We start from the raw sequence: 27,997 nt of genomic DNA on the forward strand, positions 1-27,997 counted from the left end.
GAAAGAATTTTTTTAATATCTGATATGCTATTCATTACCCAGTGGTGAACATTTTTAAGAGACAGGGACAGATTCTCCATTGCCCTCTGGCCCCTCTGTGCCACTCCAGCAATGTGAAAGGCCTGTAAAGGGAGTGGAAATATCCTCTGAGGAATATCACCAGCATGGACAGCTTTTTTAGCTGGCATAACTATTCTATGACAGCCCCTCTCACAGCTCAGAACATATCGGGGATATGTGTTGGGGCTGTCAGAGTATGACCAGAGTGCTGTTGCACTCTGGATATTCACTCCTTCCCCCACACGCTGAGGGCCATGAGAAACAGAATGGAAGTCAGAGTGATGCTGAGGCTATTCTGACTTATTCTGAGTCCAGAAAATACTGAACACAAAGGTAGTTTAAAACCACCTCTTTTGCATCTTTTTCTCCCATGCAGGAACAGGGTTACAGAGAGTATGTACAGCACATTTTCACATGTTGTGCATCTTTGAGGCCACTGAAAAGTCCTTTCAAGCCCAAAAGGAAAGGAAAGGGAAGGGAACCTTACCTGGGTTAGACTGCATGCTGATATTTGTTCGAGAGACATAATTGCCTATTGACCCCTGGCCTTGCATTGGCACGTTCTGAGATGCAGGCACTGTATGGCTATAACCAGGCCCAGTTCCATGGCTGCTCACGGTCATACTCAGAGAGGTTGTGGGCATCGTATTCTGGCCTGACTGCTGCATAGACACGTGATTAGGACCTAATAGATCACAACAAGAAGAGTGATGCTGTTATTGACAACCTGCACCAAGTATAAAAAAATTTAGTGCCTTACCTGGATTCTTGTTATGGTACCTAGAAAGGGGTAAAAAAAATAAAATAAAAATATAAAATATTTTATATACCAAGGGCCATAAAATAAAAAAATAATACCGCTCCCCCAATCCCCATCATTAAAACCCCTGTGAGTTACAAACAGCCAAACGTACCACCTACTGTCTGTTATAAAGCTAGACTGAACCTTGTCCCTAAAGACTACCAAACTTGGCTTTGCTGAACTGCAAGCAGGAACAAATTTCAGAAGTGAAGGCTCTCCAACTAGCTTTTCCTAAGACAGAGGCAAATCTAATAACATGGTTGGCAAATGCCAGCTGCAGCTTCAGCCTCTAAACTGAATCAAGAACTCTGGGAGTATCCGAGCCCTTCAGTAGCTCAGGTGTTCCCTGACTAGGTTCAACCCCTGCTTCCCCTGAGGGTTATCAGCTACCCCTCTCTTGTAACGGGTGTTGTTGGGAGAACCCAACAGAGACTGACAGCTCCTCTATGCTGCTGTTGCATCAAACACAACTGCTCTGTGCCCAGCAGCAGTACCAACAGACTTTCTCCTCTGCTAGGATTTAAAAAGCTAGAAGAACGTACCCAGGGACCCTGACACCAGATGGGCAGTGGGAGAGAGGATGGTGAGGTATCACAAGGCCCCATAAAGGGGAGGGGAAGAGAGGAAATGGAGGAAGAGGTCCCTCAGTAAACCCGCTATATAAGGAGAAAGGGACCCCCACCAAACCTAATCAGAGTAGAAAGGAAAGAGGGGGATGAGGGCACTCGTCCTGCCTCTGCAGCTATCACATCCTCTTCCTTCTGTCTTCCCTGAGCTTGATTGAAGATACCCAATAGTTTCAGAGGGAAAATTCTCCAAAACACCATGCTAACCCCTACTACCGTGACCATTATCCTTCCCTTCCCAATTCATTTGCTGACTTGATCCCTGTGCTAGGAGTTCAACCTCTGGGATTCATACTAACAGTATCTTGCTAACTGTGACTGGGACACTGTATGTTTGTTTGGCTGATTTTGCTTTTATAGAGGTCTGTAAAAGCCCAATCCAAAGCTCACTGAAGTCAACACAGAGACTCCGACTGACTTCAGTGGGTTTTGGATTGGGCCCTAAATAAGGACAACAAGGTTTTGTAGGGGCCTCTGAGCCAACCCATATACTAAATGCAAGTTTTCTTCAGTGAACAACCAAAAATGTAGAGCTCTGTATTACCAAGCCTGTTCTTAAGCATAAACAACACAAAGTGATTTCCTGGCACCCACACTTTTGGGGGATGATCCCACAGTTCTTTCCTGACTTGGCAATTTACGAATTCCTGATCTCCTCTCATGATGGTGAGGGGGTAGAAACTCCCAGTTTTCCTTTGCAGTTGCATGATACAGGAAAGAAACTCATAACTTCATTCAACTCTCCAGCAGCATGGAGCCTCACTCTTGCTTAGGGTCACTCAGTTGATAAAGCTGACCTTGTTTTTTCATACACATAGCTGTAAGTTGTGGTCAATTATCTGTGGTACTAATAAAAGCCAACAGTCAATAAGAATAGCTATCAATATGCTTTGGTTGTACCCGGGGGCTGTAAGCACTGTCCTACTTAACTTATCATATGTTTAATTATCTTAGTTCTTACTGTTATTGGATAACTAACTTCAATTATGCAAGACCAGGTTCTTCTTTCATATGCAGTATTGTTCTAAATTCTTTTAGCAACTTTTTGCAAACTTAGTCATATTTACTGTGCACTGTTTCATATTGTTGCAAGACCATTTAGATGGAGACACATGCAGAATCTCCAAATAAGAAAATGTTTTCATGTTATTTTACTTTAATTGATATTAATTTTATTTACAGCCTGAACAGCATCTTAAAGTTTTTTGAATACCAGTTTTCTGTAGGTATTCTTAAAGTATTTACAAATATTTGAATGACAAAACTTGCTGTAGATTGTTTTATTTCCCCCCTTATAGAGAGACTATGGGCTAGATTCTCAGCAAGAGTAAACAGGTATAATTCTGTTTAAGAAAGTGGAGCTTTATGGCTCCAGCAATTTATGGCTGCTGAAGTCTAACCCTACAATTATGTATGTCTTATAAAGCTGACACTTGTTCTTCAGTGAAACAGAAGACAACATGGAATTTGAATGAAGAATGGAGTTTGTAATCTCTCTGAGTGAGAGTCCTTCTGCTGATGGATCTTACAAATACTGCAGGCTCAATTAACTACAGTGTTGATAACTCTTGCAATATTTGTTGGTTTTCTTAAAGCCCAAGATCCCAGATTTATGTTATTACATGAGAATCTCAGCTTTCATTTAAAAAACAGTATGTTTCTGGCACTCATTGTTGCAGATAAAAACTTGAAAACATGACCCAAATGTACTTGAAGCTTGAAAAACTGAAGGCAACAACAACAAAAAAGCACCTAACTTTTTTTTTTTAAAATCTTGCGATTTTTATAAACCAACCGTGTGATTTCTGGGGTCTGAGTCAGGATTTTTTAAGGAATGGGATTAGCAATACTGTGATTGACCACGAGTGGTACGGCTGACAGACTTTACAAACTGCACCAGTGGAACTTGTAGACTGGCTGTTTAAGTTTGGTGGTTTTCGCTGTACATTCAAGGCCTGAGAAATAACTGACTTCCAATTGGTGTACCAGGAGGCCTATCAGAAATGCTAGAGGTAGTTTCTGTCCACTTCCTGGTAGACGGTTGTCCCATCACCAAAATCACCATCCTACTTGGCACTTGCTAGCTGTCTTATGAGAGATGTTAAGGATTGAATAGATGTTGGGAACTGAACTACCTTCTCACTTCTAGAAGGGATCCTTCTAAGACCTGACTGAGGATAATGGAGGGTCAGTGTGCAGAAGCTTATATAGCTGCCCCCTGTGCTGTACCTGTGATGCTAAGTAAACAGAGAACTTCAGTTCTGTCCTGCTGCCACTCAAACATTTTCACAAGTACTAGAGCTTCATTTTCAGAATTGCATGTACATTTGTGTACCAGTTTGCAAAAGTTACTATCATCCAATGGTTGTTCAGTGGCCTGTGTGAAATTAATGTGTCAGTCTTAGCCTAGTTCTCAGTGGACTGGTGTTCTCATCACAATATCAACTGGCATTAATTAGCTGCTTTGCTGACATTCTCAGCAGAAACCAAGGATTGACTGGGCATTGAGACTAAACTACTTTCTCACCCCCTGAAGTGAGTCCCCTTAGGTCAGGGTTGACGCCCTTTGGTGGGGCAACACAGGGTAAACTTACACTGCTGCTGCCTTTGCTGTTACTTGTTCTGTGGATAAATAGAGGACTTCAGTCTCCAGGGCTGTCACACACACACAAATGTAAGGAAAAAAACAACAATAGTGAAAATGTAGCTCAGGGGTCGGCAACCTGCGGCACGTGTGGCACTCTGCTGCCAGGTGGAGTCCTGGTCGCCCGCCCCGCTCAGCCCGATGCCAGCCTGGATGGATGGAACCCTGGGCCGGCAGTGGGCTGAAAGGGCCGGTGGCCAGGACCCCACCTGGCAGGGGCTGGCAGACAGAATCCCAGACCGGCAGCGGGCTGAGCGGCTCAGCGTGCTGCCAGTCTGGGGTTCTGTCTGCCGCCCGCGCTGCTGGTCTGGGGTCCTGGCTGCTGGCCCCACTCAGCCCGCTGCAGGCCCAGGATTCCATCCATCCAGGCTGCTCACAGGCAGGGTCCCGGCCGCTGGCCCCGCTCAGCCCACTGCCAGCCAGGGGTTCCGCCTGCCACCCGCGCTGTCAGTCTGGGGTTCCGTCTGCCAGCCCCGCTCAGCCTGGGATTCCGTCCATCCAGGCTGGCAGTGGGATGAGTGGGGCTGGTGGCCAGGACCCCAGACCAGTAGCACCGGTGGCAGATGGAACCCCAGACCAGCAGCGCGCTGAGCCACTCAGCCTGCTGCCAGTCTGGGGTTCCGTCTGCTGGCCCCTGCCAGCCGGGGTCCCGTCTGCCAGCCCCACACAGCCCGCTGCTGGCCCGGGGTTCCATCTGCCGTCTGCACTGCTGGTCTGGGGTTCCAGTTCACCGGTCCTGCTCATCCTGCTGCCAGCCCGGGGTTCCGTCCATCCAGGCCGGCAGCAGGATGAGCAGGGCTGGCGGCCGGGACCCCAGACTGGCAACACGGGTGGCAGACGGAACCCCAGACTGGCAGCGGGCTGAGTTGGGGTTCTGTCCACCAGCCCCTGCCAGCCGGGGTCCCGGCAGCCAGCACAGTTCAGCCTGCTGCCAGTCAAAGGTTGCCAACCTCTGATGTAGCTTCTCAGTGCACAGAACAATCCTTGCTGACTGATTTCTGTTGTTACTGAGTACCAGGCAGGAAGAACACTGCAATAGGAATGCCCAGAATAAACTTTAAAGGTCCAATTCTTTAAAATGCAAAACTATTCTAAGTAGGACTCATCCATTAATTTACAGAGACACTAATAATTTGAACCAAGAAATAGCTAAGTAGTTTCATGACATACATCTGCCCCATAGTCCTTGGGCCAATGTTTGTGGAACAATCATGTTTTCCTATGTTTAAAAACTTGTTTTTCCTCTCCAATACTTTGTGAAAGACCAAGGCAAAGGGAGAAAACTGACTAAATGATTATGAAGTGGAATAGTGAAACTGACCATACATCAAATGTCAAATATAGAAAAAAAAATAGAAAAAAAAATCTCTTTTCTTTCAGTTACATTCATTTATGGTGCTCTTGCAACAACACAGGTATAAAAAATTCATACAGAAGTGTGTTTTTTAAGTTTACAGTTTTCCATTAAAAGTTCTATGTAAGCTATTTGGTTATACTATACAACATTTTAAAGGCTACTCTAAAAAAAGGAAGACTAATGTAACTGCATTTTATTTTTGAAAGGGTACTTATCTTAGAAGAATTCTGAAGTCTGAGGACCTAATCTTGCAGTTTTTACTCATGGAAACAATCCCTGCTCACCCTATCCATCCCATTGACCTTTATGGGGCTGCTTGCATGAGTGCAAAAGGGTTGCAACATACAACTCAATGGATGTTTATTAGTAAAACTATTATGGTATTTAATTTTGAAGTATCTTTTTATTGGTGATTTTCATTGCACGTTTTAAAATATTTTGTTTCACATTTATTTCCCCTACATAAATTTATTAAGTGGACTGGAGCACTTGCAGAATCCAAGCAGCAGTATAAAACTGTAGCCATTTTGTGAATATTTCAGCATGTGCCTGAAATTCCCATGTGGCTGAAAGGTGAGTTACAGAGCTGTAAAAGACCTCTTCTAAGTATATTCTGCATTAATGATTTTGTTGCTGGGCAACCATAAAGCAGCACAAAGGGGAACAGAGCTCACCATTGCTAATCTGACTCTGCATGAGGGAGGAAGGAGGAAGGCCTGTCCCAATTGCATCACTGAGATTGCTCTGTGAATGGAGAGATTGGTTGGATGCATTCTGAGTCATTCCTCCTGGGCCCAAATTCATGTTTTGCGTTGGTGGCTGCAAACAACAAGAAGGGGAAGCAGATTTTTGGTTAAGTTTTAATTAGAAAAATAATAACCCTGAAACTAACCTTATTATGAATACAAACTGACTCATCTGAAAGTGTGCTTCCAGATTTTAATCTTACAGATTTGGGGCCTGATCCTGCAAACCTTTATTCACGTAAGTATTCCTTATTAGCCACTGGAACAATTTACCAAGGGTTATGGTGGATTTTCCATCATTGGAAATTTTTAAATCAAGATTGGATGTTTTTCTAAAAGATGTTCTCTAGTTCAAACAGGAATTAACTCAAGGAAATCCTATGGCCTGTTTTATGCAGAAGGCCTACATGATCACAGTGGCCCCTTCTGGCAGCAAAATCTAAGAAAATATGATCTCAATCCTGCAGTTCCTATGCAGGCAAAAATGCCTTTGAAGTCAGTGGGAGTTTTTCCTGCAAGAGTACTGCAGAAACAAACCCCATATCTTTAGATCACAGCTGTCAATCTGGCATAGGCATTTTGCATGATTCTGTCACTGAAGTCAATGACAAAGCTGCTATGGACTTCGGTGGTGCAGGACCAGACCTTTACAGTAGGCGTATCACCAAAAAAACAGGCTGATAGTTTATGAAGAAACATTATGCAATATTTAATCATGAACTGGTGGCAGATTTAAGGACCAGTGTACTGGTACCTTTCAGGACTAGAAATGGCAGCCTTGTACCATGAGAAAGGGAAGTTTCCAGTGGCACACACAGCACTTGGTTAAACCCTAAGAAGGTCCTGAGATATTAGCACATACACTAGTGACATTTTAAAATACAGAAAAGCTATTTTTGGTTATTTAGAGATTTTTTAATAGATCCTGTTGAACCCTGTACAGTTGGATTCATGATAATTTAGGCACCTGGCTCTGCAGGTGGCAGGATTAAAAAAAAAAGTCCTGATAAATATTTAAAAATCAATAAAAACATCCATAGAGCAGTTTTTCTATTACTGTCCGTTGAAATCCAGAACTTTTTTTTTCAGTATTTTTTTCCTAAAAAGGTTTATTAAAAATGGCTAACTAGTAACAGCTTTTTGTCACCAATCAATACTCAAATAATTGTCTCCTTGGTATAGTTAACATTGTATTTGATGTTAGTATTGGTACTTACTGCAGGAAGCAGGGACTGCATATTCTGGTTAGAGTCTGCTATTGTTGCCAGGTAAACCAGGTTTCTGTGCAAGATTTGTTGGTATCTAAAAGATAAGGAATAGAGCTTACTTTGGGAAGACTTAGCAATACCAACATATCCCATTTCATGAATTCATTGCAGCCTTGGCTTCTCCGTGCTATCTATAAATCATCAGTAAATGTAAATTAGCCCACTCTCTTCCCATCTTAATAATAATAATGACCATTTCTGTCCTGCCTCTTTTCAGAAAGTCTCAAAATACTCAGCAACTGTTTTACAAATGGGTAACTTCAGCAAGTAAAGATGGTGAGAGAGACAAGCTTTCAAGCTTACACAGAGCTTTTTTGGGGGTCTCAATAAAATATATTACCTCGCCCACCTTGCCTCTCTAATACCTTGGGACCAGCATGACTACTACAACCCTGCATACGTACTTGTTTGAAAACCCACTGAACGAGTGGCAGAGACAGGTATTGAGCCTAGAGACTTGATTTCTTGTCCCCTGCTCTAACAACTGGTCACTTTATGTCAACACAGTCCTAAAGAGTATAAATTCTGGAGCTCCAGAAAACAAAACCTTTTTGCCCTGCACGCAAGCTCAGGAGAACAACACCCTTTCAAGAGTGCTTTAACTCGCATGCTTACTGCCATCCACTAAAACCATCTGAAACATTCACGCTTCCTCCCAGTCATCAGTGAACTTGAAAAGATCATGGTGAGAAGCAGGAGAGAACCTAGAAACAAAACATTAAAAACTGTGCCACTGACCCAGGAGGAAATTCAAACTTCTGGAAGCTGGAGAGGCACCAAAAAAGCAAAAGGTAACTTCTTTTACTGTATGACTTTTCTTTTGGTGGGCGGTGGGGGAAAATGAGGTAGCAAAATGAATCCAGAACGGTGACAAGAATGAAAGTGATGGAAAGGAGGAGAGAGGCATGGTGCAGAGAAGGTACCTGAACTCCTAAGGCTTTGAGTTATTTTTTAGTGTTCAGGATCTTTTGTGAGTAAATACCAGTGCAGGAAGTAAATACCCATCTCCCTACAGAAAAGGATTCAGATCTCCTGTGATGAAGTATTGAATCATTAGCACATAACAAGGCAAATGCCTCTCTCTCTGTATACACACTTTCCTTTTTAAAAGAATAACAATGCCTGCCCTCCCTCAACTTGACCCCTCATTGGGCAGGTTTGGCCTGTTCCTACTGAAATCTAATCCATGTTTACAGTAAAAGTGCATTGCCTTCATGATTAAGAACAATAAGTAGTGATGGAAACTAACAAGACTTTATTCATTTTATTTTGACATGGATCACCAAAATCCTTGATCTCTAAAAATTAAATCCCCTTCTGATAAAACTATATTATCAACTTTGTGCATACTATAAAATAATTACCTACCTTCTGATATTTATCTCCTTTATTATGCCAGAATCCTAAATTCACACGTCCTTATAATTATTTTTGTAAGCGATGTGTTGAGAATATTTAAAGACTAATCATTTTCTTTATGAACGTCAGAGTTTACAGAATTATATACAGACCTACAGTCTTATGATATTCTTATGTTATGTCTCCCCTGACTGTACATGCATAACGGGAGTTACCTGTATATGCCTCATAAGAGGAATATACCCTTTAAGGGCAAAACAGATCCTAGCTTTCATTTTCATATGGTAAAGACTCTTCTCACACACTAGTTGGGCATGTTTTTAAAAACAGCATAAATGTGGTATCATTCAATAATAGCCCAATCCTATGAGTTTTGCCTGCATCATGAGTGCAGGATTGGGTCCTAAAAGAAAATACTGTCTTTTCCAGGCAAAACCCCAAATTTTCCACAATTCACTTCTCCTACTTCAGATATAGCCTATGGGGCCAGTCCTGCAGTTGATCCACACTTAATTTCAGTGGGAATTATGCATGCAAAATAATTCAGGATCAGGTCGACATAAATTTCAAATTATTCTTCGTGTTTTTTAAAAATCAAAACTGCCATGATCTTTCCTCATTCCCAGTGTTGCTCTTCCACTGAGGACAGTGATGTGCAAGTCACAAACTATGGTCAGTTTTAAAATTTTCCTTTGAAAACTGATGAAATATTCAACTTTCTTGCTTATTTTCAGAAGGTTTTCTTTACCTCTTATCACCAACACCACTACTGTCTTGATTTCTGCACAAATTTTCCTTTGCTTTGATATATTATTGCTCCTGATATTTTGTACAACTACATTGCTCAAAATATCCAAGATGAAAAAAAATACTGTGTCCCAAGAATAATTTATACTTGTTGACACATGGTAAATCTTAGAAAATTAGCACTCCATGTACTCTTGCCAGTGGCAGTTGTGCAACACTATTCAGAGTATTCTTCTTGCACTTTGTTGTAAGAACAGGAATAATATCCAAAATATTCCAAAGTAAATAATACTCACTGAGTACATTCTGCTGTTTTGCCTTTGCTCTGATAGTCCATAATACACTGTATTAAGTGGTGATTTTCATCTAGCATCTGGATAAAAAAAAAATGATCAAAATACTTGTTACTATGCGATAAGACTAAAAACACACCAAGTTCTGCTATATGTTTCTTCCTTCTGTGATATTCCGCTTTCACTCGGTCTTAGCTTGATGGTTCTTTGTGCATGTCTGTTGCCTCCAGGTATTTATGAAGTTCCTAGACTGGAACAGGAATATTAATATGGAATCAAAACTTCCAACTACTCCCCAAAGTCAAATTTATTTATTGAACATTACTATAAAATAAACTCCTGAGGGGGGAGTCCATTTTGTGTTAATCTTAGTCTGTAACTATTATATCTTATGCCTGAACAGAAATAACAGAACAGAAAAATATGACCAAAAAGATACAAAACTTCCTTATTAAAATACTCAGTGCATTGCTCTGGTTTCAGAGTACAATTTTTATGAAAGGTTCACTAAACACAACCCACAAAATTTTACAATTTGAGTTCATTTTAAATGGAGGAAAAATCAGAAATGAAAGATGATACATCTTATACTACTTAAAACATGTTTCCATAAAATTACAGCTCACAAAAGTTGTACTATAGGCTTATATATCATTGGTAGTTAATACTGTAAAGAATAAATATGTCAATACTATTTCTGTATTTTAGGTAGTGATTATTATTACTTAACATTAATATTGTGGTGGAACTACGAGGGCTCAAACAGGTGAGGTCCCTATTGTGCTAGGTACTGTACAAAGATATAGTAAACAGTCCCTGCCCCAAAAGCTTACAGTATAAAATATGTTGGATGTTTGATTTAAAAATACACACATGAATATAAACAAATTGCAACATTAATCTTTTTATGCCATGTCCCTTTTGCATTCCAGGACCATGGCCTTATGAATGCATTTCCATTATCTCTTAAAGATGAGCAGAACATAAATTGTACATCCATGTGAGCCCACTAAGACATATTGTTACAGTTTGCCAGAAAGATTCTTGAACAGTAGCAATCCCTGAGGCTACTCTGGATCCTTCTATAAGATATGGAAAAAGGCAGATATGTAGATACCATGGGAGGAGTCAGGACTCTACAGGTAAAGGGAGCATTGAACCCTCCCAGCATATACTGTATTTAGTGCCAAACACCAGCTCCATATCTGAGAATCCTATATAGGAGTGTCACAAGAACATATTTAAATTTTTACATTTTTTGTTGAATTTGGGAAGTTTCCTTTCTTGCATTTAGTAACAATTACAAAATGCAAGAAATGAAACCTGACAGATATGACAGTTATAAAACCTCAACCTCCTGGTATTTGCATATAAATCTATGTTTCATAGATGATGGGGACAGGCTAACAAGTCTGCAGGCACAGAAAACTCCCAAGGTGTTTGCCGTGTGCCTCACTGTTCTTTAAGCCACAAAGGATCGCCAAATAGATACTTCACAAAGGGCTGTGTAATTGGGCCATGGGGCACCCCATGGCTTTTAAACCAAGTCGACCCACTGACTGATCCCCATCTGATCCTTATAGCCTGCAGCTGCAAACTGTGCAATCTGTCACAATTAGCTCAGGAGGCCCCAGTTTAATAAATGAGGGGAGGTCCTTTTATCTGAATATGCAATTCCCTTGATCTGGGATATGAAACATATATACATGAAAACGTTCACTTCAGAGCCCTTTCAAAAGTAACCACCTAAGAGCAGCTACTCCTGGTCTAGAGGAGACATAACTGCTAGATTCCCAAAAAACTGCACATCAGCCAGGGTACAAGTCTAGGCAGCTTTCAGAATATCTCTGTATGGTCTCACACCTCATTCCACCCCATCTCCAAAACGCCTTTGCATGTTCCATAGGCCATGGAGCAGGCTTGCTGCAATGCAGCACAGCAAGTGAAGTAACTTCTGCTACAATGAGTAACCTATTTGTACACAAGAGGTCTGCAAGATACAATACTTATGGAACAGCCATGAGAACCTCTGTTTAGTATTGGGACCATGAGTTATATGAGCTCCCTTTGCCATGCATCTCAAATCCATTGGTTCATATGCATGCTTTTTTAATAGTCTTACAACATATGTCTGAGTTGAGCTATGTATTTTCTCCAAGTATTTCTCCCTCAGGAACACATTTCACACAATGATTCCCAAATTGATCCTTCTACAACAACATCGGGAAAACTGTAATTCCCCTGCCAGTTATGTACAATTTTTAAAGGGTCTATTCTGAAATATGGATCTTTCCTTTTCCATTTATTGGAAACATAAGCCCTGCCCATCATCACAGCAAAGAGTGGGTTAATAACTATTTTAATCAAATAAATTCATCTCCTTTATCTCAAACCTCTGAACCTGACTAAAAAGCTTTGATAGGGCCAATAATACAGCCTTTATAGCTCCCCACTGTGGAGGCTGTTAAAAAATCTTACATGCTAGTAAAGTAGTTATAAGTCTGATGATAGTTGTTTTAAATGGGCAACAAGCCATCAGATGGTTCTGTTCTAATTAAAAGTTATGTGCTGGATTTTAGAGAAGTTTGGCCATAATACAGCTTCATCCATATCTTTGTTGAGCCATTTGCTGTGCATTTTTATAGTACATTTATAGGCATATATATTTTGAGAGGATTTAGCTAAAGTATACAACACTACAGAATCAATGGGTTTACTTTGTAGTCCTTAACGCCAGATAGATTGTTGCCAGGCAGAGGCAGTTTCTCCACTAAATATCTGCATCTAATTCTAAAATATCTTTAAAAAATATCCGTGGAACCGTATCATTGTCAGACAGTAAACATACTTTTACAGAGATTAAGTTCACATAAAATAATTTCAGACTATCCAGCCCTGCAGTACAGCAAATTAAGAAGCTAGCATGTGAAGCATACTGCACTTGAAGAAGCACAATTTGAAATCTGCATCACTGACTAGATTGAAACTGCATTCACATGAGAATTACATCACTCAGTGTGGTTTTGCTCTTTAAAGTAGTTCTGTTCTGAGATAGAGAAAAATTTTGAGTAACCATGCACCAGTGAGATGATGCATGGCAGTAGAATAGATCAAAAGCTTCAATTGACTAGTCTATGCCTTAAGCAAGTTCTAGAGTGGTTAACTTGTTTCCAAAAAATTAGTGTTCCTGGGCAAAATGCAAGAGAGAGCATTTCATCATACAACCTACACTGCCTAAAATTCACATTTTGCTTATTGTAAAATGGTTTCAAAGACAGAATTATTTTGGTCTCCACCAATTTCTTATTCTTGCGAATACAGACTAACACGGCTGCTTCTCTGAAACCAATTTCTTACTGAGTTTAAGGTCTGTTATAGTATTTTTTATTATTTCCTTGATAATTTGTGGTGAACTTTCTACAAATGAAAAAATGGCGAGATAAAAGAGTAAAGAAAACAATATTTACAAAATTAGGGCCTGATCCAGCAAACAACTTAGACCGAGATCCTCAAAGTATTTAGTCACCTAACTGCCATTGAAATTAATGGAAGTTAGGCACCTAAATACCTTTGAGGATCTGCACCTTACTTATCAGGCATAGTCTATACTACTGTGATTAGTCCCATTAAAGTCAATCATAAAGATGTGCATGGTTGTAAGTACTGATAGTAAGTGCTTGCATGATTGTGCCTGTGTTTTTAAATTTACTTTATCAGGAAATGTGAAACATTCATTAAATATTTTCCACACAAAGTTAGTATTAATTCATCCATATAGCTGCATGTTCTATTTAAGGGATCATTCTTGACAAATTTACATACAGCCAAAGGACCAAACATGGAAAAATTGGCAACAGCAGTATTATCATATTCCTGTCTTCTAGCCAACAGCAACCCCACACACAGCTCAAGATTTCTCTGGCTTCTGTATTTGTGCAGACAGAAGGGGTGTGTCATTACCAGGCATGGGGGCGTACTTGCAGATCACATACCCTGCCTGCTAGGGTTCGCAACATCCCTCTGTGACTCCTGTCATGAAGGGTCTGAGGAATGGAGGTTCTGTTGTATCCTGATGTGGCAGACCTTCAGGGTGTACCTACCTCCCGGAAGGTAATGGGAGCAGTCAGAGTCATGGCAGACATGATCCACATTTCTCCTTTACGTTTTCTAGTATGCACTTATGCACACACGGGAACCTGGATTTGGCACAGAATCTTTATGAGCAAAATACTCCTGTCTGATTCACAGTGAAGCTCTTTGTTTCATATTCTGCATTCATGATGCAGAAATTCCCAGTGCAGAATTGGTGGAAAATAGAAAACAGAGTTCTGCAGAGCAGCATGGAGAGGGTTACTTTACCGAAAAACATTACTTATCTTATAGGATGCGAGAAAACCTTTTAAAGTATCACTAATAAATGTCTCAGCTGATAGCAAACTCACATCTAGGAAAGCAGGCTTAGAGATCAAGTCTCATCTATGGATGTGTGTGTTCATATCCAGTACTGGCACTCCGGTGATACATTAAAAGCTTGCTGCACTAATAAAAGGGTTCTTTGTGTGCGATAATAAATTTAAATCCATTTTGCTCATTGCAAAAAGAATAGGGAATAGTTCTGGTGTCCTGACAGTTACTACATAAAAAAGGACAAGGTTCTGATCTCAGCTGCACGGGAGTACATATAGGGTTAACATCAATGCCCAGCCTTGCTCATGAGCTAATGCTAGGTACACAATCACCAATTCTGCAATCCTAGTGGTTCAAAAAGTCTCACTTTCTTCAAAGAAAGTTTTGTGTAAGTAATGTAGTATTGGAATAGTAAAGGCTTTGAAGGAGCCATTGAAATTGAGTTAGTAACATGTATGATGAAAATTAGTTGCTTATGTATTTAAACATACAAGTAAAAATTGTGCATTTTTGTGAATTTTTTTTTATTTAACTGATATACAATTTTGGCTCCTAAAGAGAACACTGTTGTGGATTCCTAAAGTTAGTGTCCCACAATTAGTTTTGACCCCGACTTCTAATCTATGATTATAAAGCCCATGGAGTTATTTATGTGCTTGTTTCCAGACAAAAACTTCAGTGCTTTTTGAAAAAGAAAATTGTTCCACATTCATGAACAATTCAACAGCTCAGCATACATGAGCAATCCTAAAGTAACAGGTCATTGAGTGTACCTGATAGAGGGAGTATTTTTTATATTTGAAACAAAATAGATTTCAGTTCCAAGATATCAATGCTTTGAAAATTGAGAGAATTATGAAAATTCTTTAATTGTCCTTTTTCATGGAAATTAATCAAAAGTCATTTTAAAAGGACTACATTAAATGAATTGTGAAAGTCTATCTTAAATACACAAACATCCAGAGTTAAGGATAAAACTCCATCCTTAACCGCTAGTGCCTAAATATTTCAGCATTTAAAAGTAAGTGGATGTGATCCCAATATCACATGTGCGGCAAGACAAAGACACAAGGGGATGAATTTCAGATTGAATCTCCTGGTATTTACAGATGTACACCAGGCTCTTAACTCTCTTTAAGGTAGTTTGTCTTGCCTTAATTCTCCCGTACTTTGATCATATCCTCCATTGAGATTAATTCCCCTATAATTCATAAAACTGACAACAGATGATCGCTTGGCTCTGGAAGAAATGCTGATGAGCAACTGATTACTCTCTTAGCTCTGACATCTTTTGTGCGTGAGTGTGTTCACCATTATAATTTACAAATGAGCCATTTTAGATCTTTATTCCTTAGTTCCACTGCACTGACTAGACAAACTCCTGCACAGCCAGCATTTCTAAAGCAGAGCAAAGCATGACATAAAATACACAGTGGAACTAGAAATTACAGGTACTGTTTAAGTAAACCAGACCGAGGGCACAGACATGTTCTATATTGACATCTCCACACCTCTTCCATTATTTACAGTTATCTCACCAGTATCTCATCCCAGGCAGGTGGCAGGTTAGTGAGGGTAAGTATGTATCTCCCCACCCTTCTGTTATTTTCTTACAAACACCCATCATAACTTCCAAAGTCGGTACCCTCAGCTTTGGCCTCCAGACAAAACCCAGGCTGAGTCCGCAGAGAAAATCCTTTAAAACCTTTACCTGCTAAACATTATACATGAACAACTGCAATTCCTAATAAAAAACCTTTGGAGGATGGCAATGAGCATCTTTATTGCAACACTTCAGTACCTCCCTCCATATTTTAAAAGATTAAAATCCTGCAACCATTAAAAAAAAAAAAACTTGTCAATTCACTGAGACATTTTTTTTTTTGTTAAGAGCTTATATGCGGTCCAAAATGTGCAGATCCCTGCTTGCAATTTATCCCTGGCATTTTTTTTCTTTGCAATCACGAAAGATAATATGCAGTGAATTTTCTATTCTGCAGATCCTTCTCTGGCCGCTTCCCTTCTCTGTTTTTGCAGTGATCTGAACACCTTTGCTTTGTTCCTCCTCCTACTCCCCCCTCCAGCTGTCCATCTTCCCAACCCTTGCAAATTCACTAGTTTTCATGATCACTTTAGAATTAAGCCTCCTTCCCCAGCCACAGCACCACAGAGGGGATATATAAATAACATTTCTTGTCTGTATAAAAGCATGCTTTTTTACCTTCTGGATAGTTTGCTGGGTGACCTCCCCTTTGCCTCTCGGGCGAGCAGAAGCAAAGGCAACCGACATGGTGGGGTTTTTTAATGTGTCTATAATATATTGCTCCTAGGCTCTAATAATATTGTTATTATCTGGCTGCTATTGCTGTGCAAAGATTCTCCGCAGTGCATGGGGAGGGGAGCCAGCGCAGATGGTACAATCTGTGCCCTGCAATGAGCCAGGGGCACTGCACCACGAGCCTGCATGCACCACCCTCGCCCTGATCCCAAAGCAAGGTGGGGAGCCAGTTGCTGAGATTTGGGGAGGAGGAGTAAAGGCAACCGAGTTGTCCCCCCCTCTTCCCCTCCTCCCCTTTGATCTGCACATGGTGCATCCCTGCTGCTGGGTTTCCTGTCGCAGGCGAACAGCATCTTTCTGCCTTTGCCAACAGCGGCCGAGTGCGTCAAGTGCGTAGGAAAAGAAGCAGGGTACGCCAAGCGCGTGGGGGGAAACAGACCCCACGATCAGCCTAGTGCATACGTCAAATGCGTAGGGGAGGCTGACAGCAACTTGGTACGCCAACGGCGTAGCCAAGGCGCCTGGCATTCCGGGTTGCCTGCGATCCTCCTGCCAAGGACGTACGTCAGGATGGAGATCCGCCTACACATTTGGCGCAAGGGCGCCTTCGGCGTGCGGCGCGCACGGCGCGGCTCCGGAAGCGGCGCGCGCGGCAGGGCGGGGGATGAGTGTGCTGTTTTGAGCGGAGGGAGGGAGGAGGCTGGTTCCGGTCTGGGCAGCTCGGCGGGCCCCGGGGAAGCGGCGGGCCGGAGTCATGAGCTACGATCGGGCCATCACCGTCTTCTCGCCGGACGGCCACCTCTTCCAGGTGGAGTACGCGCAGGAGGCGGTGAAGAAGGGCTCCACGGCGGTGAGTCAAGGCCGGGGCCGGGGCTGGGCCGCGCCGCCTCGCCTCGGGGAATGGCCGCCGCTCCGAGGGCCGCGGGGCGAGCGTGGAGGGGGCGCCCGCGGGCAGGGCTCGAGCGGGGGGGGGGTCTGTGGAGAGATGGGGGTACCTGAGGGATGGGTGGTGCGGAGAAGGGGCCGGGGGCAGTAGTGGGGGGCCTGAGGGGAGGGGGAGATGGGGGGAAGGGGCTGGGCGCTGTAGGGGGGCCTGAGGGGGGAAGGGGAGATGGGGGGGAAGGGGCTGGGGGGAGATATGGGGATGTCTGGAGGTGTGGGGGGAATTGGGGCAGTAGTGGGGAGAACACGCCTGGCAGTGGTTGCATGTGGTGAATGCACCCCCGGGCGGGCATGCGATGTATGACAGGACAGGAAGCTCCTGCGATCAGAGCCCATTGTCTTGGGAAGCCCCCGCCCCATAACTCTTTCCCCAGGACACTGGCACACCTAGGAGCTGGGTGACCAGCTACCGTTTGGCCTTTGAGACTCTGCAGCTTCCTGTCTCCCACTAGAGAAAGCTGGACTGAGCTGGCCTCCCGGGGGGGTGTCTGACACTGCCATAGCGTGTGTAGTGTGGGCTGGTCTGTGTACTAAAGCCCACTAGGCAGAGCCCCTTTGGCTGTAGCTCTCTGAAGGAGAGAGCTTTAAAACAATGCTGGAGTTCTAAATATAATAGAAACAAAATTCCTCATCTTGGGAAGAAAATTGAATATAATTGAAATGATCTACTATCCAGTCAGTAAAATCTCTCTACGCCAGAGCACAGGGTCCAACATTGCTCCAATAATAATAAAACTACCGACGTCTAATGGGAGTTTGCCAGCATAAAGTCTGCAGGAGCCCATTGTATATGGCAAGTTACTAGAAGATTGCTCTTGGGAGTTGGGAGCAAAGATCTTCTAGAACGTAAGAATGGCCATACCGGGTCAGATGAAAGGTCATCTAGCCCAGTATTCTGTCTTTGGACAGTGCCAGGTGCTTCAGAGGGAATGAACAGAACAGGTAATCCTCGAGCATACCTTGTCACCCATTCCCAGCTTCTGGCAAACAGAGGCTAGGGACACTTCAAAGCATGGTCTCATGAATTCTTCTTTCTGTGCTGCTTACTTGCTATGGGGCCTTGGGCACATAAACATCCCTGATTCCATTTCCTCACTTGCAAGATGGGGATAATGCCTACTTCACAATGATTGAGTGTCCATGCTGCTTGAAAACATGAAGTGCTGTGTAAATGCAAGTTGATGGTGGTGTCTGTTTGCAAACTGGAAATTATGAAATAGACATTCTTTTGCTTTTAAATGCTTTTAAAAATGAATCCCAAATGAGTTTGTTTGTGCCCAAGTGTATAATACTAACCTATACAGTGACATAGGTGTGTTTGGCACTTTACCAAAAAAGCCCTTATCTATAATGCACCTGTAAAGTAGATAATCTGTATCTAAAAAATTATCTGATGACAAACTTATTTTAAATACATTGGGGCGCTCATATTTTATTGAATAGTTGTATCTGGCAGTGATACTACTACAAACTTGAGCCCCAAACCAGTAAGTCATTACAAGTCATTGAGGCAAATGGTGTGTGGAGGAATGAGTTCTGACAGCTGCTGCATGCCTTTTTGGCGGCACGCTATTTTCTACAAGATTGAACTAGCTGGGTAGCCTTGTATCTGGGGAAAAGGTGCAGGGTGTAAAATTGTTCAGGGTGACAGCAATAGAAAAAAAATGGAAGGCCTGATTCACCAGAACACTGAACCTTGTATAGCTATTTACACGAGTGCAAAGTGGGTGCAAAATGTTGCCACTTTACAAAGTTTAGGGCAACAGTGATTCAGGTGTAGAATTGTCCCACTGGATGTACAGAAGTGAGTTTTTAATTACTTAATGTAGTTTTCTAACTGTGTGGGTTATTGTTTAGCAAAAGACAACACTGAAAAACTGTGCATCTCTTTAACTCAGCAATAACAAAACAGCTGGACAATTTTGATCACTTTCCAAAATATTTGCATTTGGGAAGAGCATAACAAACTTCAAGCCCAAAGGAGAATTTCAGAAAGTAATGAGAATGTGGAAGTGTCCAAGGTAATCTTGGCTGCAGCTCTCGATACGCGATAATCTGTAATATGGTAACGTTGCAAGATCTACTGGAACATCATAAATCAGACTGCTAAGAAAGAACCAAATTTTCCAGTCCCCTGTATGAAAAGCAGTGGGAATATGGGTTTAAAAAAAAAGCCTGTTTTCCTAACTTTGGGAAAGGGGGGGTGGGGAAAGGAGTGCACAGGATGATCTAAGAGTTTGGTATATAGAAGAAGCAACGTAGGGATGAGCTGCATTTATGCTTAGGACCATGGACTATGCAACAATCTTAGTATGTTTTGGACCTGAGGAGCAACAGCTTGTATTTGGCTCTGACTTACTACCGTAACAAATACTCAGTTACGGCAGCAACAGTGTTCTTAATTCATCTTGGAATTAAGTATAAAGATGCAACTACATTACAAACACTAATGTATGCTCAGAGAATTATTCTGTGGCATATTCATGATAAAGCCTCACGCTTGCCAATTTCTGCTGTTTTATATAATCTGAGGCTGGGTCATTACACCTATTGAATCTATTTCCCCATGTTAAGTATCCTCACACCTTCTTGTCAACTGTCTAAATGGGCCATGTTGATTATCACTACAAAAGTTTTTTTTCTCCTGCTGATAATAACTCATCTTAATTAATTAGCCTCTTACTCCACCTTTTCATATCTTTTTACTATATGTTCCATTCTGTATATCCGATGAAGTGGGCTGTAGCCCATGAAAGCTTATGCTCAAATAAATTTGTTAGTCTCTAAGGTGCCACAAGTACTCCTGTTCTTTTTTTGTCTAATATCAGTTAATTTCCAATTTGTTGTAGACTACAACATGGAGCAAAGCATTTGAAGCTTCAAATGGAATTAATACTTTTGTAGTCATTTCAAGAAAAGTCTATACCTATCAGAGGTCTGTTGGGTGTATCTTAACTGTCATTGGTTTTGAATGCATTGAAGGTTGGAGTACGAGGAAAAGAGATTGTTGTTCTTGGTGTGGAAAAGAAATCTATGGCAAAACTTCAAGATGAAAGAACTGTGAGGAAGATCTGTGCCCTTGATGACAATGTCTGCATGGCTTTTGCAGGTATGCAGTTTCTGACAGTTGAACTATTAAATACTCCTCTAGTAAGCCGGGAACAGGCTTTGGAATTAAAAGGTAGTTATTGGAGCATTGCTATACTGGATAGGGTTTATGAATGGTGAAAATCAAGTTCCTTCGGGCAATTGGTGGAGAGGAGAAGAGGAGGGATTATATTTAGTTGTTTACTTATTTCCTTTGAATAAGAATGCCTAAAGGGTAATTCTATAGAACCAGCAATTTGAGGAAAATATCCTTATGTTAGGAGCTTGTGTGATGCAATGGATTAAACAGGAGGGTGAAAACTGGGAATTTCTGTATTTTAATTCCAGCTTTGGCAGAAGTGTGCATTGTGAGGAGCGAGGAACAAATGGAGATAAAGTAAACATTATTTGATCATCCATAAAATGGACATAATGTATATTAACAGGCTAAATTAAAGGAACTCTCCCCATTTGAATCCGACCAAGGTTAAATTTTACAAGCTATTATAAAACCAAAGTTCAGAATTAAAAAGACTCATTTTAAATGAATGGCTCTGCCTACAATGATTGACGCTCTAACCTTGCAACACTAAGAACTTGAAAGTGACTTAATTGACTTACATTGACAATGAAAGAATTTTGACTTGTCATTACTTATGCTGCTTATTTTTCATAACTCATCTTGGACAATGAAAGTTGTTAGTAACACAAGTGTTCTAAAATACTATACAGTTGTAAATTATTACTCTTAGTACAGATATCCAAATCTGTAGGCCAAGGTATTCCTCTTTAGATTTAGACACATCTGTCATACTTGCAAACTAACTTTTACAGTTCTTAATCCTATATACCTATTAGGGCAACAGTAGCATCAAACTTTACCTCTAACCAAGAGGACTGGACAAGATTAATTTGGATCTGTCACCTGTGCTCATTATGAGGCAGTACAGTATATAAGCAATCTTTACAGTATATATAGCAGAAATCTTTTTGAGGACAGACATTTTGCTAAACTGTTACTAGTTGGACTACTGATAGTTTGCTAACAAATCTTCTGGACACTTGTTCGAGCATTTGTCTCTAATTCACAAGCATGAAAAATAAAAACTAAAATTAAACTTTGGTTTCACATCTTAGCTACTCAGAAATTACTGTACCTTCATGACAAGCCTAAGTAACGACATGATCTTGTCATCGTGACCCATGTCCCCTTTTTGTTACCCATCCATCTTGTCTGAATGTAGATTATGAGCCCCTTTCGGGCAGGACTGTCTATCTTATTTATCTATCTGGTGCTAAATACACATTTGAGCACATAGTGAATCATATTATCATTGCAGGGCTCACAGCGGATGCCAGAATAGTTATAAATAGGGCTCGTGTGGAGTGTCAAAGCCATAGACTTACTGTGGAGGATCCTGTCACCGTGGAATACATCACACGTTACATCGCAAGCCTGAAACAGGTATATTAGACAACTCTCTGTACTGTTTCTCCATTCATTGCAAAAATACAGTATGGTGCCAGAGAATCAGTGAGTAAATAAAAGCTGACTTTGGTCCAAATTCTGCTGTTACACTAGTGAAAACCCAGGATAACAGAGCAGAATCTCTTCGTTGGATATTACTACTTTAGCTTCAGGCAAAGGGGAGAAACGGTTGTCATTGGTTTCTCCCAAAGATGGGCAAATCCAGAAAGTTAATTTGTGCTCATTGGGACAGCATTATTGCACTTCTCGTATTATGTATTAACAGTAGAAACATGCTGATCTGCAATCTTTAATTCACATAGATTGGTTTCTCCTGCTTGCCAAGATTTACTAGCAGAACACTGTTGTGAGACCTCATTATTAAGATGCTTACAAAATACATTAAAAAATTCCTAGTGTATTATTAAATTTAAAATTAAATACAGTATCAAAATGGACAAGTAGTATATTCCATGGTGCATTTTTTATTTAATCTCTTCGTAATGCATTAAACTCTGATCTCCACTATTTAGTAAGAGTCCAGTTTATGCATGGTCCAGCTTTAGTGTAAGCTCTTACATATCAGAAAGGCAAAACATGTTTACATTCTTTCTATGAAAGTTTATTTTAGACTTATTTTACCGCAAGGGAATAATCTCACGTGTAATTATTTTTCATTCTGACAGATACGCAAATATTTTAGGTTTCAGAGTAGCAGCAGTGTTTAGTCTGTATTCACAAAAAGAAAAGGAGGACTTGTGGCACCTTAGAGACTAACAAATTTATTTGAGCATAAGCTTTTGTGAGCTACAGATCACTTCCATCGGATGCATTCCACTGAATGCATCTGATGAAGTGATCTGTAGCTCACGAAAGCTTATGCGCAAATAAATTTGTTAGTCTCTAAGGTGCCACAAGTAATTCAAATATTTTAAAAACTTTACCTGTGGCCCAAATTCCTGCCAAAATAATTGGGCAAGAAAGCAGGATTGGGCCTCTGTACTGACGGAAATGGAATGTGGGTGCTCTTTAACATAGTGAAGCAACACTAGCTGTGGAGTAGGCTGCTTCTCATCACAAAGTATCTAAATTCTGAGAGACTTGGGATCTTGGCAGCTATTGGACTTAACACAAAAGTTACTGTTCTGTAAGAATCAGCATGTTTCAGCTTCACCTCCATGTCTTTTGGGGGTTTTTTAATGGGTCTTCTAAGTCATGTCAATACATATTAGTAAAGCTGCTTTTTTTTTTGCATTCTCTCTGTGACCATCACATCTGCTAATCAATTTACACAAGGTACATTCCTAGATACCTCTGAATATTTTAACATGAAACAAGAACAATGATATCTTTTTTTTTTAATGTGGTAGTAGTTAATTCAGAAGTATCTAAGAAAGGCTATTATTTTGGAACCATCCTCTTAACTGCTTTAGTTTATGGGTGACCTGCAGTACAAGCAAATATTATCTTGAAACCTCAACAAGGGTAGGAAAGGTCCCAGTAACAAATTATAGGAAATACTTACGATAAACTGTCTTTTTATGCAACTTTTATACAATTACTAGTTTAGAAATCCATATGCTTTTTAGAGAAGTTTCTGAAATAAGCTCTGTCTTGATTCTCATCAGCGATATACTCAAAGTAATGGCCGCAGACCTTTTGGGATTTCTGCACTTATTGTGGGATTTGACTTCGATGGAACTCCCCGGCTCTATCAGACTGACCCTTCTGGCACTTACCATGCTTGGAAGGTGAGTTGACTCTGTCTCCTGGCTGAGATTAAATGAAATGTCATTCAGCAGCTAATTTATCCTCTGGGGAGATCATATCTTGCTGGGAGATGGACTTGGTAGTTCTTATACTGTGTGTCTGAGAGCCAGTGGAGAGCTGTCTGTTGACATGGTGCTAGCTTGTCCGCTGCAAAAATGTTCTAAGACAGCAACAAATATAATACTGTAGATGTCAGGTGATTACAAATAGGATGGAGGTGGTCTGCCCAACTGTGAATGGGAAAGAATACGTCCATTAGACAGAAACAGAATGTCTGTTAAAATGTGGTCAAGGGACAGAAAAGTTTGAATACTCCATATCTAATAGGTGTCTCATCTGTGATACTATGTGAATTGTAAGTTTATCTTCTGCCTGAAAATGTCAGCAAAAATCAACACACTTTGGTAAAATAACAAAGTTTAGCACCAACTACATACTGTGCATGTTTATGCCCACTTTAATATGTAAAAATACTTGATTTTCATATTCCTCCCCCCCCCCCATTAAAGTTGAGACTTAAAAGTAGTGACCAAAATTTAGTAGGGCTAGCAGCACACAGAATAAAACTTTACTTTGGAAATCTTACCCCATCCTCCTGAAAACACACACATGCTTATGTGGTGGTGTTTAAGTATCTTCCAGCCCTTTTTTTAATAGTGATCTTGGCTTCACTTGTTTTTTAACGTGGGTGAGTGGCAATGATACTATCAAGTAGGCTGTTGAATCTTCTGAATGGTTATTAATCCAGTCTTGCGATCATTATACGCACAACAGGGTATGCAGTCTGTTGGGTATTTGCATAGTTTTCTGTTTGTATTTTCTCTATGAAGTGTACTTTAAAAAGTATTAAATCCCCCCAAACTTGTATCTACCATTTTCTGCAATTATTCTAGGCTAATGCCATTGGGAGAGGAGCCAAGTCTGTGCGTGAATTCCTGGAGAAAAACTATACTGATGAAGCCATTGAAACAGATGATCTGACCATTAAACTTGTCATCAAGGCTCTTCTTGAAGTGAGTCTGATTCAACAACCTGCTGATGGTTTCCTGTGTGTGTAGGCTGCTGTTTCTCAAGTCTATCCAGTTCATTCACCATAACTTCTAGAATTTATCAAAAATGATATTCTCCATTCTAGTCTGAGAGCACTTGATACTGAGCTGTAGATTGAGCTACAAAACACTTCTTAAACAACCGATTTTTACCAGGACTGCGTAAGAATCTACCAGTTTTCTTGTGAAGAATAATTTTTTAAAAATCAGACTTAAGCTTTGGATATTGGCGCACATATTCATTCTGAACATACTTAAGCCATGTGCACTAGCTTATTCCTTGTGTTCGGTTGTATGCACTTAGAACTGAACAAATAACCCTACAACTCATAGTCCCTCGGACTTCTGAAGGAACTTCTAATTGGTGGAAGTGTACATAATCTATGCACTGAGGTGGAGTACAGTTCAGTAGACTAAAGAAGCTTATTATTTTGCAGTGCTAATATTTGTAATGAAATATGCAGCTCTGAGCTAATGGAAAGAGAAATGTAAAGTTCCCATCAGTGACTCTCTTAGGGAGACTTAATCAGAATTGATATATGGAATAGAATTTCTCATTCTAAACCTTTCAACTCTTTGGCTACTTCAGGTTGTACAGTCAGGTGGGAAAAACATAGAGCTGGCCGTTATGAGAAGAGATCAGCCGCTCAAGGTAACTGTTGTCGTTTTAATAATATTGTTCACCTTCACTGCTCCTCTGATGCTTGTTTCTCTACTGCTCTCCATGTAGAATTCCCATTGACTTCTACAGCAGCTCTGCATTTCAGGGCAGTTGCAGACTCAGGGCAGTTGCAGAATTGTATTTCTAACTAATACAAATACTCAACGTGCCTTGTAGTTTTGGAAGCTTCTTTTGCCTTTGTGTTTGCTTACAGATAGATCCTCGCCCCTGCACAATATTACAGTATGGATTTAATTTTCTTATCAGAAGTAGATCTTTCACATTCAAATAAAGTTTCTGTTGGTATCTTAAGGGTCACCTATGGTCTCTTTTGTTTGTTTTTAAGATTTTAAGTCCTGAAGAAATTGAGAAGTATGTTGCTGAAATTGAAAAAGAAAAGGAAGAGAATGAAAAGAAAAAACAGAAGAAAACATCATGATGAATGAAATCAAATGGCATAGCTGCTTGTTTTTAATTCAGATCATGGGTTATTCTGTACAGAGATGTAGGCGTTCCATTGACTCACACGTACTGTGCCCCTCTGAGACATAAAATAAACCTACTGATTTTTTTTAAGCTTTTTATTTAAATAAATCTACTTGTTCCTTGGATTTTAAACTAGGCTTATGCAGCTGGTTACAAAAGAGTGCTAGTAATCTATTAAAGGACACGAAGGTATATTCACACCATTCTTATTTATTGAACCTTGCCACTGATAATTATTGAACAAGAATATTTCCCACTATCACTCCTGCAACCTGGCTTGCTTATAATCCTAAATTGCTGTCTCGTAGCATAATTGTAAAGCCATAACAGACAGGCCCAACTCAGTGATTCTTTTTCTCATTTGACAATGCTTTTAATTTTACAAAAGTTCCTCATACCTGGCACTCTAGATTAGAAGCCATATTTGACAAAGTCACGTCTATAATAAAAACAAATCTGGGCTAGGTTGACCAGATTTAGCTGCTCTACCAGCAGAGCAGGCACCATGAACACTTCAGTGTTGTGAAAGCGTGTAACGTGCTAGAGCTAGCTGAGGGTGGTGCACTTGACATAATGCAAGTTCTATTTATCTGAATGTGACTTGGAGTAAACAAACTACTATCTTGAACTGCCTGTTAGGTTGCCATTAGTCTATAAATCCACTTTCTGTATTTAAATAGCTGCAAAAGTCTTTTGCAGCTGATGCAACAACAAGCATAAAACTGTCCCATTTTCCAGAGATTGATTCTCGGTCACTTAATGCCAGTCTCTCCTTCTGAAAGGGAGCTGTGATTGTCCTGTAGTTTCTTACTACTCTCTCTCCTGTCTATTCCCACTGTAGTTCCAGCAGCATTCATAGAGTCTGTTCAGCTTTTCATTCTGAGAGTCTACTTTTTCCATTCTTGTACAAGCTCAGCTCAGCTTTATCTTCGGCCCTTCTGAAAGCTGTGTCCTTAAAAATGATATAATGTGATGTGGTATTTTATTTCAGAGAGGAGAACAGCTATATTGATATACTCCTGTCACCTGTACTCTTGAAAGAATAGGAAGATGGAACATCACACTAATAAGACGAGCTATCAGTCTACTTTCAGTTCTGTCTTAATAGAGCATGTTTTCAGAAGAATTCAAACACTTCATAACAATGCACTACACAATTGAGTCTAGAAGTCATCATTGTTTTAATGGCAAATGAACAAATGAGTTCTGAATTAGGAACAATAGCATTTGTATTTGGAAAATAAAACTCCTCTCCCTCCACAATGCAATAGGGAGTAGCAGTTTAGATGAAGAAAGAAGAAAACAAGTGAGAGCAGCCTCAAATATGGAGGTGGAGGGACTAGAGAACTGTCTTTTTACATTGATCATAAAATGCAGCTTATCTTAAGACTGTTAGCTGATCCTGCAACGCATTGTGTAGTCAACTTGTAGGAGTATGGAATGAAAACTTAAGTTCTCTGCAGGACACCTTTAACAGCACTATTTGCTAAGGGAGGGGGAAGTGAGGCTTGTTACTTTGACACAAAGAAGGCCTAAAATGTACTTTAAAAAACTTCATTTGTTTTTATTTTCAAGTCAGCCTTCAAGAAGTTATGCACCAGCTGGACATTCCTGGTGCAAGATACTGCAACTGCCCCCTGGTACCACCAACCATCTCTGCTTGCTGGGGGAATCCCCACCACCAGGGCTGCAGAGCCAATCTCCACTCCCTGTGCAAAGTCTAATAACACAAAGGCAACAGAGCAGGTAGAGAATCCTACCCCTGTGACTAACACTTCAGATAAAGGAAACTTGCATTAAAGATTCAACACCCCACTCATTCAATTAGTGTTAAGGTTGGTCTGCAAACTTCCACCAAAATAATGTGACTTGAAACCCATTACATTGTTTTTGTGCAAGACTGTGAACATTCAGCTTGGAGTAAAAAAAGTGATTAAATTCATGTTA

The 27,997-nt window shown here is 40.7% G+C and overlaps 2 protein-coding genes and 1 long non-coding RNA gene across 6 annotated transcripts in view; 2 read left to right on the forward strand and 1 right to left on the reverse strand.

Moving 5' to 3' along the window:
- The window catches only part of LOC142068802 (uncharacterized), a 32,000-nt gene extending 15,934 nt beyond the window's left edge, over nucleotides 1-16,066 (forward strand). For 2 of the 3 annotated variants that reach the window (XR_012664685.1, XR_012664683.1), the window contains 2 exons: nucleotides 5,696-6,062; nucleotides 7,721-10,370. This is a non-coding gene — a long non-coding RNA (uncharacterized LOC142068802). Of the gene's footprint in view, nucleotides 1-5,695; nucleotides 6,063-7,720; nucleotides 10,371-15,838 lie in introns of those variants that run through there. The other variant, XR_012664684.1, reaches the window with a different exon arrangement.
- SS18L1 (SS18L1 subunit of BAF chromatin remodeling complex) overlaps nucleotides 1-16,923 on the reverse strand; it is a 34,659-nt gene extending 17,736 nt beyond the window's left edge. The window contains exons 1-5 of one of the 2 annotated variants that reach the window (XM_075118722.1): nucleotides 16,531-16,923; nucleotides 9,906-9,982; nucleotides 7,453-7,537; nucleotides 6,164-6,308; nucleotides 548-745 (exon numbers count right to left, since the gene is read on the reverse strand). In XM_075118722.1, the coding sequence (XP_074974823.1) occupies nucleotides 548-745; nucleotides 6,164-6,308; nucleotides 7,453-7,537; nucleotides 9,906-9,982; nucleotides 16,531-16,599 (574 nt within the window). In that variant the 5' untranslated portion in view covers nucleotides 16,600-16,923. Of the gene's footprint in view, nucleotides 1-547; nucleotides 746-6,163; nucleotides 6,309-7,452; nucleotides 7,538-9,905; nucleotides 9,983-14,002; nucleotides 14,022-16,530 lie in introns of those variants that run through there. The other variant, XM_075118723.1, reaches the window with a different exon arrangement.
- A 322-nt stretch (nucleotides 16,924-17,245) lies between these two features.
- Nucleotides 17,246-26,140, forward strand: PSMA7 (proteasome 20S subunit alpha 7). Its single transcript, XM_075118724.1, has 7 exons — nucleotides 17,246-17,437; nucleotides 20,512-20,638; nucleotides 21,957-22,081; nucleotides 23,713-23,835; nucleotides 24,748-24,867; nucleotides 25,493-25,555; nucleotides 25,911-26,140. The coding sequence occupies exons 1-7, from the start codon at nucleotides 17,342-17,344 to the stop codon at nucleotides 26,001-26,003; spliced, it is 747 nt and encodes a 248-aa protein (XP_074974825.1). The 5' UTR covers nucleotides 17,246-17,341; the 3' UTR covers nucleotides 26,004-26,140.
- The last annotated feature ends 1,857 nt before the right edge of the window (nucleotides 26,141-27,997 follow it).

Source organism: Caretta caretta, chromosome 13 (assembly GCF_965140235.1).
Source record: "Caretta caretta isolate rCarCar2 chromosome 13, rCarCar1.hap1, whole genome shotgun sequence".
In the NCBI taxonomy this organism is placed as follows: domain Eukaryota; kingdom Metazoa; phylum Chordata; order Testudines; family Cheloniidae; genus Caretta; species Caretta caretta.

What these genes read in the sequence shown, in the direction of transcription:
- PSMA7 (XM_075118724.1), top strand. Translation starts at nt 17,342, where the DNA reads ATGAGCTACGATCGGGCCATCACCGTCTTCTCGCCGGACGGCCACCTC. An exon ending in TGTCTGCATGGCTTTTGCAG is followed by an intron (nt 20,639 to 21,956) that starts GTATGCAGTTTC and finishes TTATCATTGCAG; the next exon opens with GGCTCACAGCGGATGCCAGA. An exon ending in TCATCAAGGCTCTTCTTGAA is followed by an intron (nt 24,868 to 25,492) that starts GTGAGTCTGATT and finishes TGGCTACTTCAG; the next exon opens with GTTGTACAGTCAGGTGGGAA.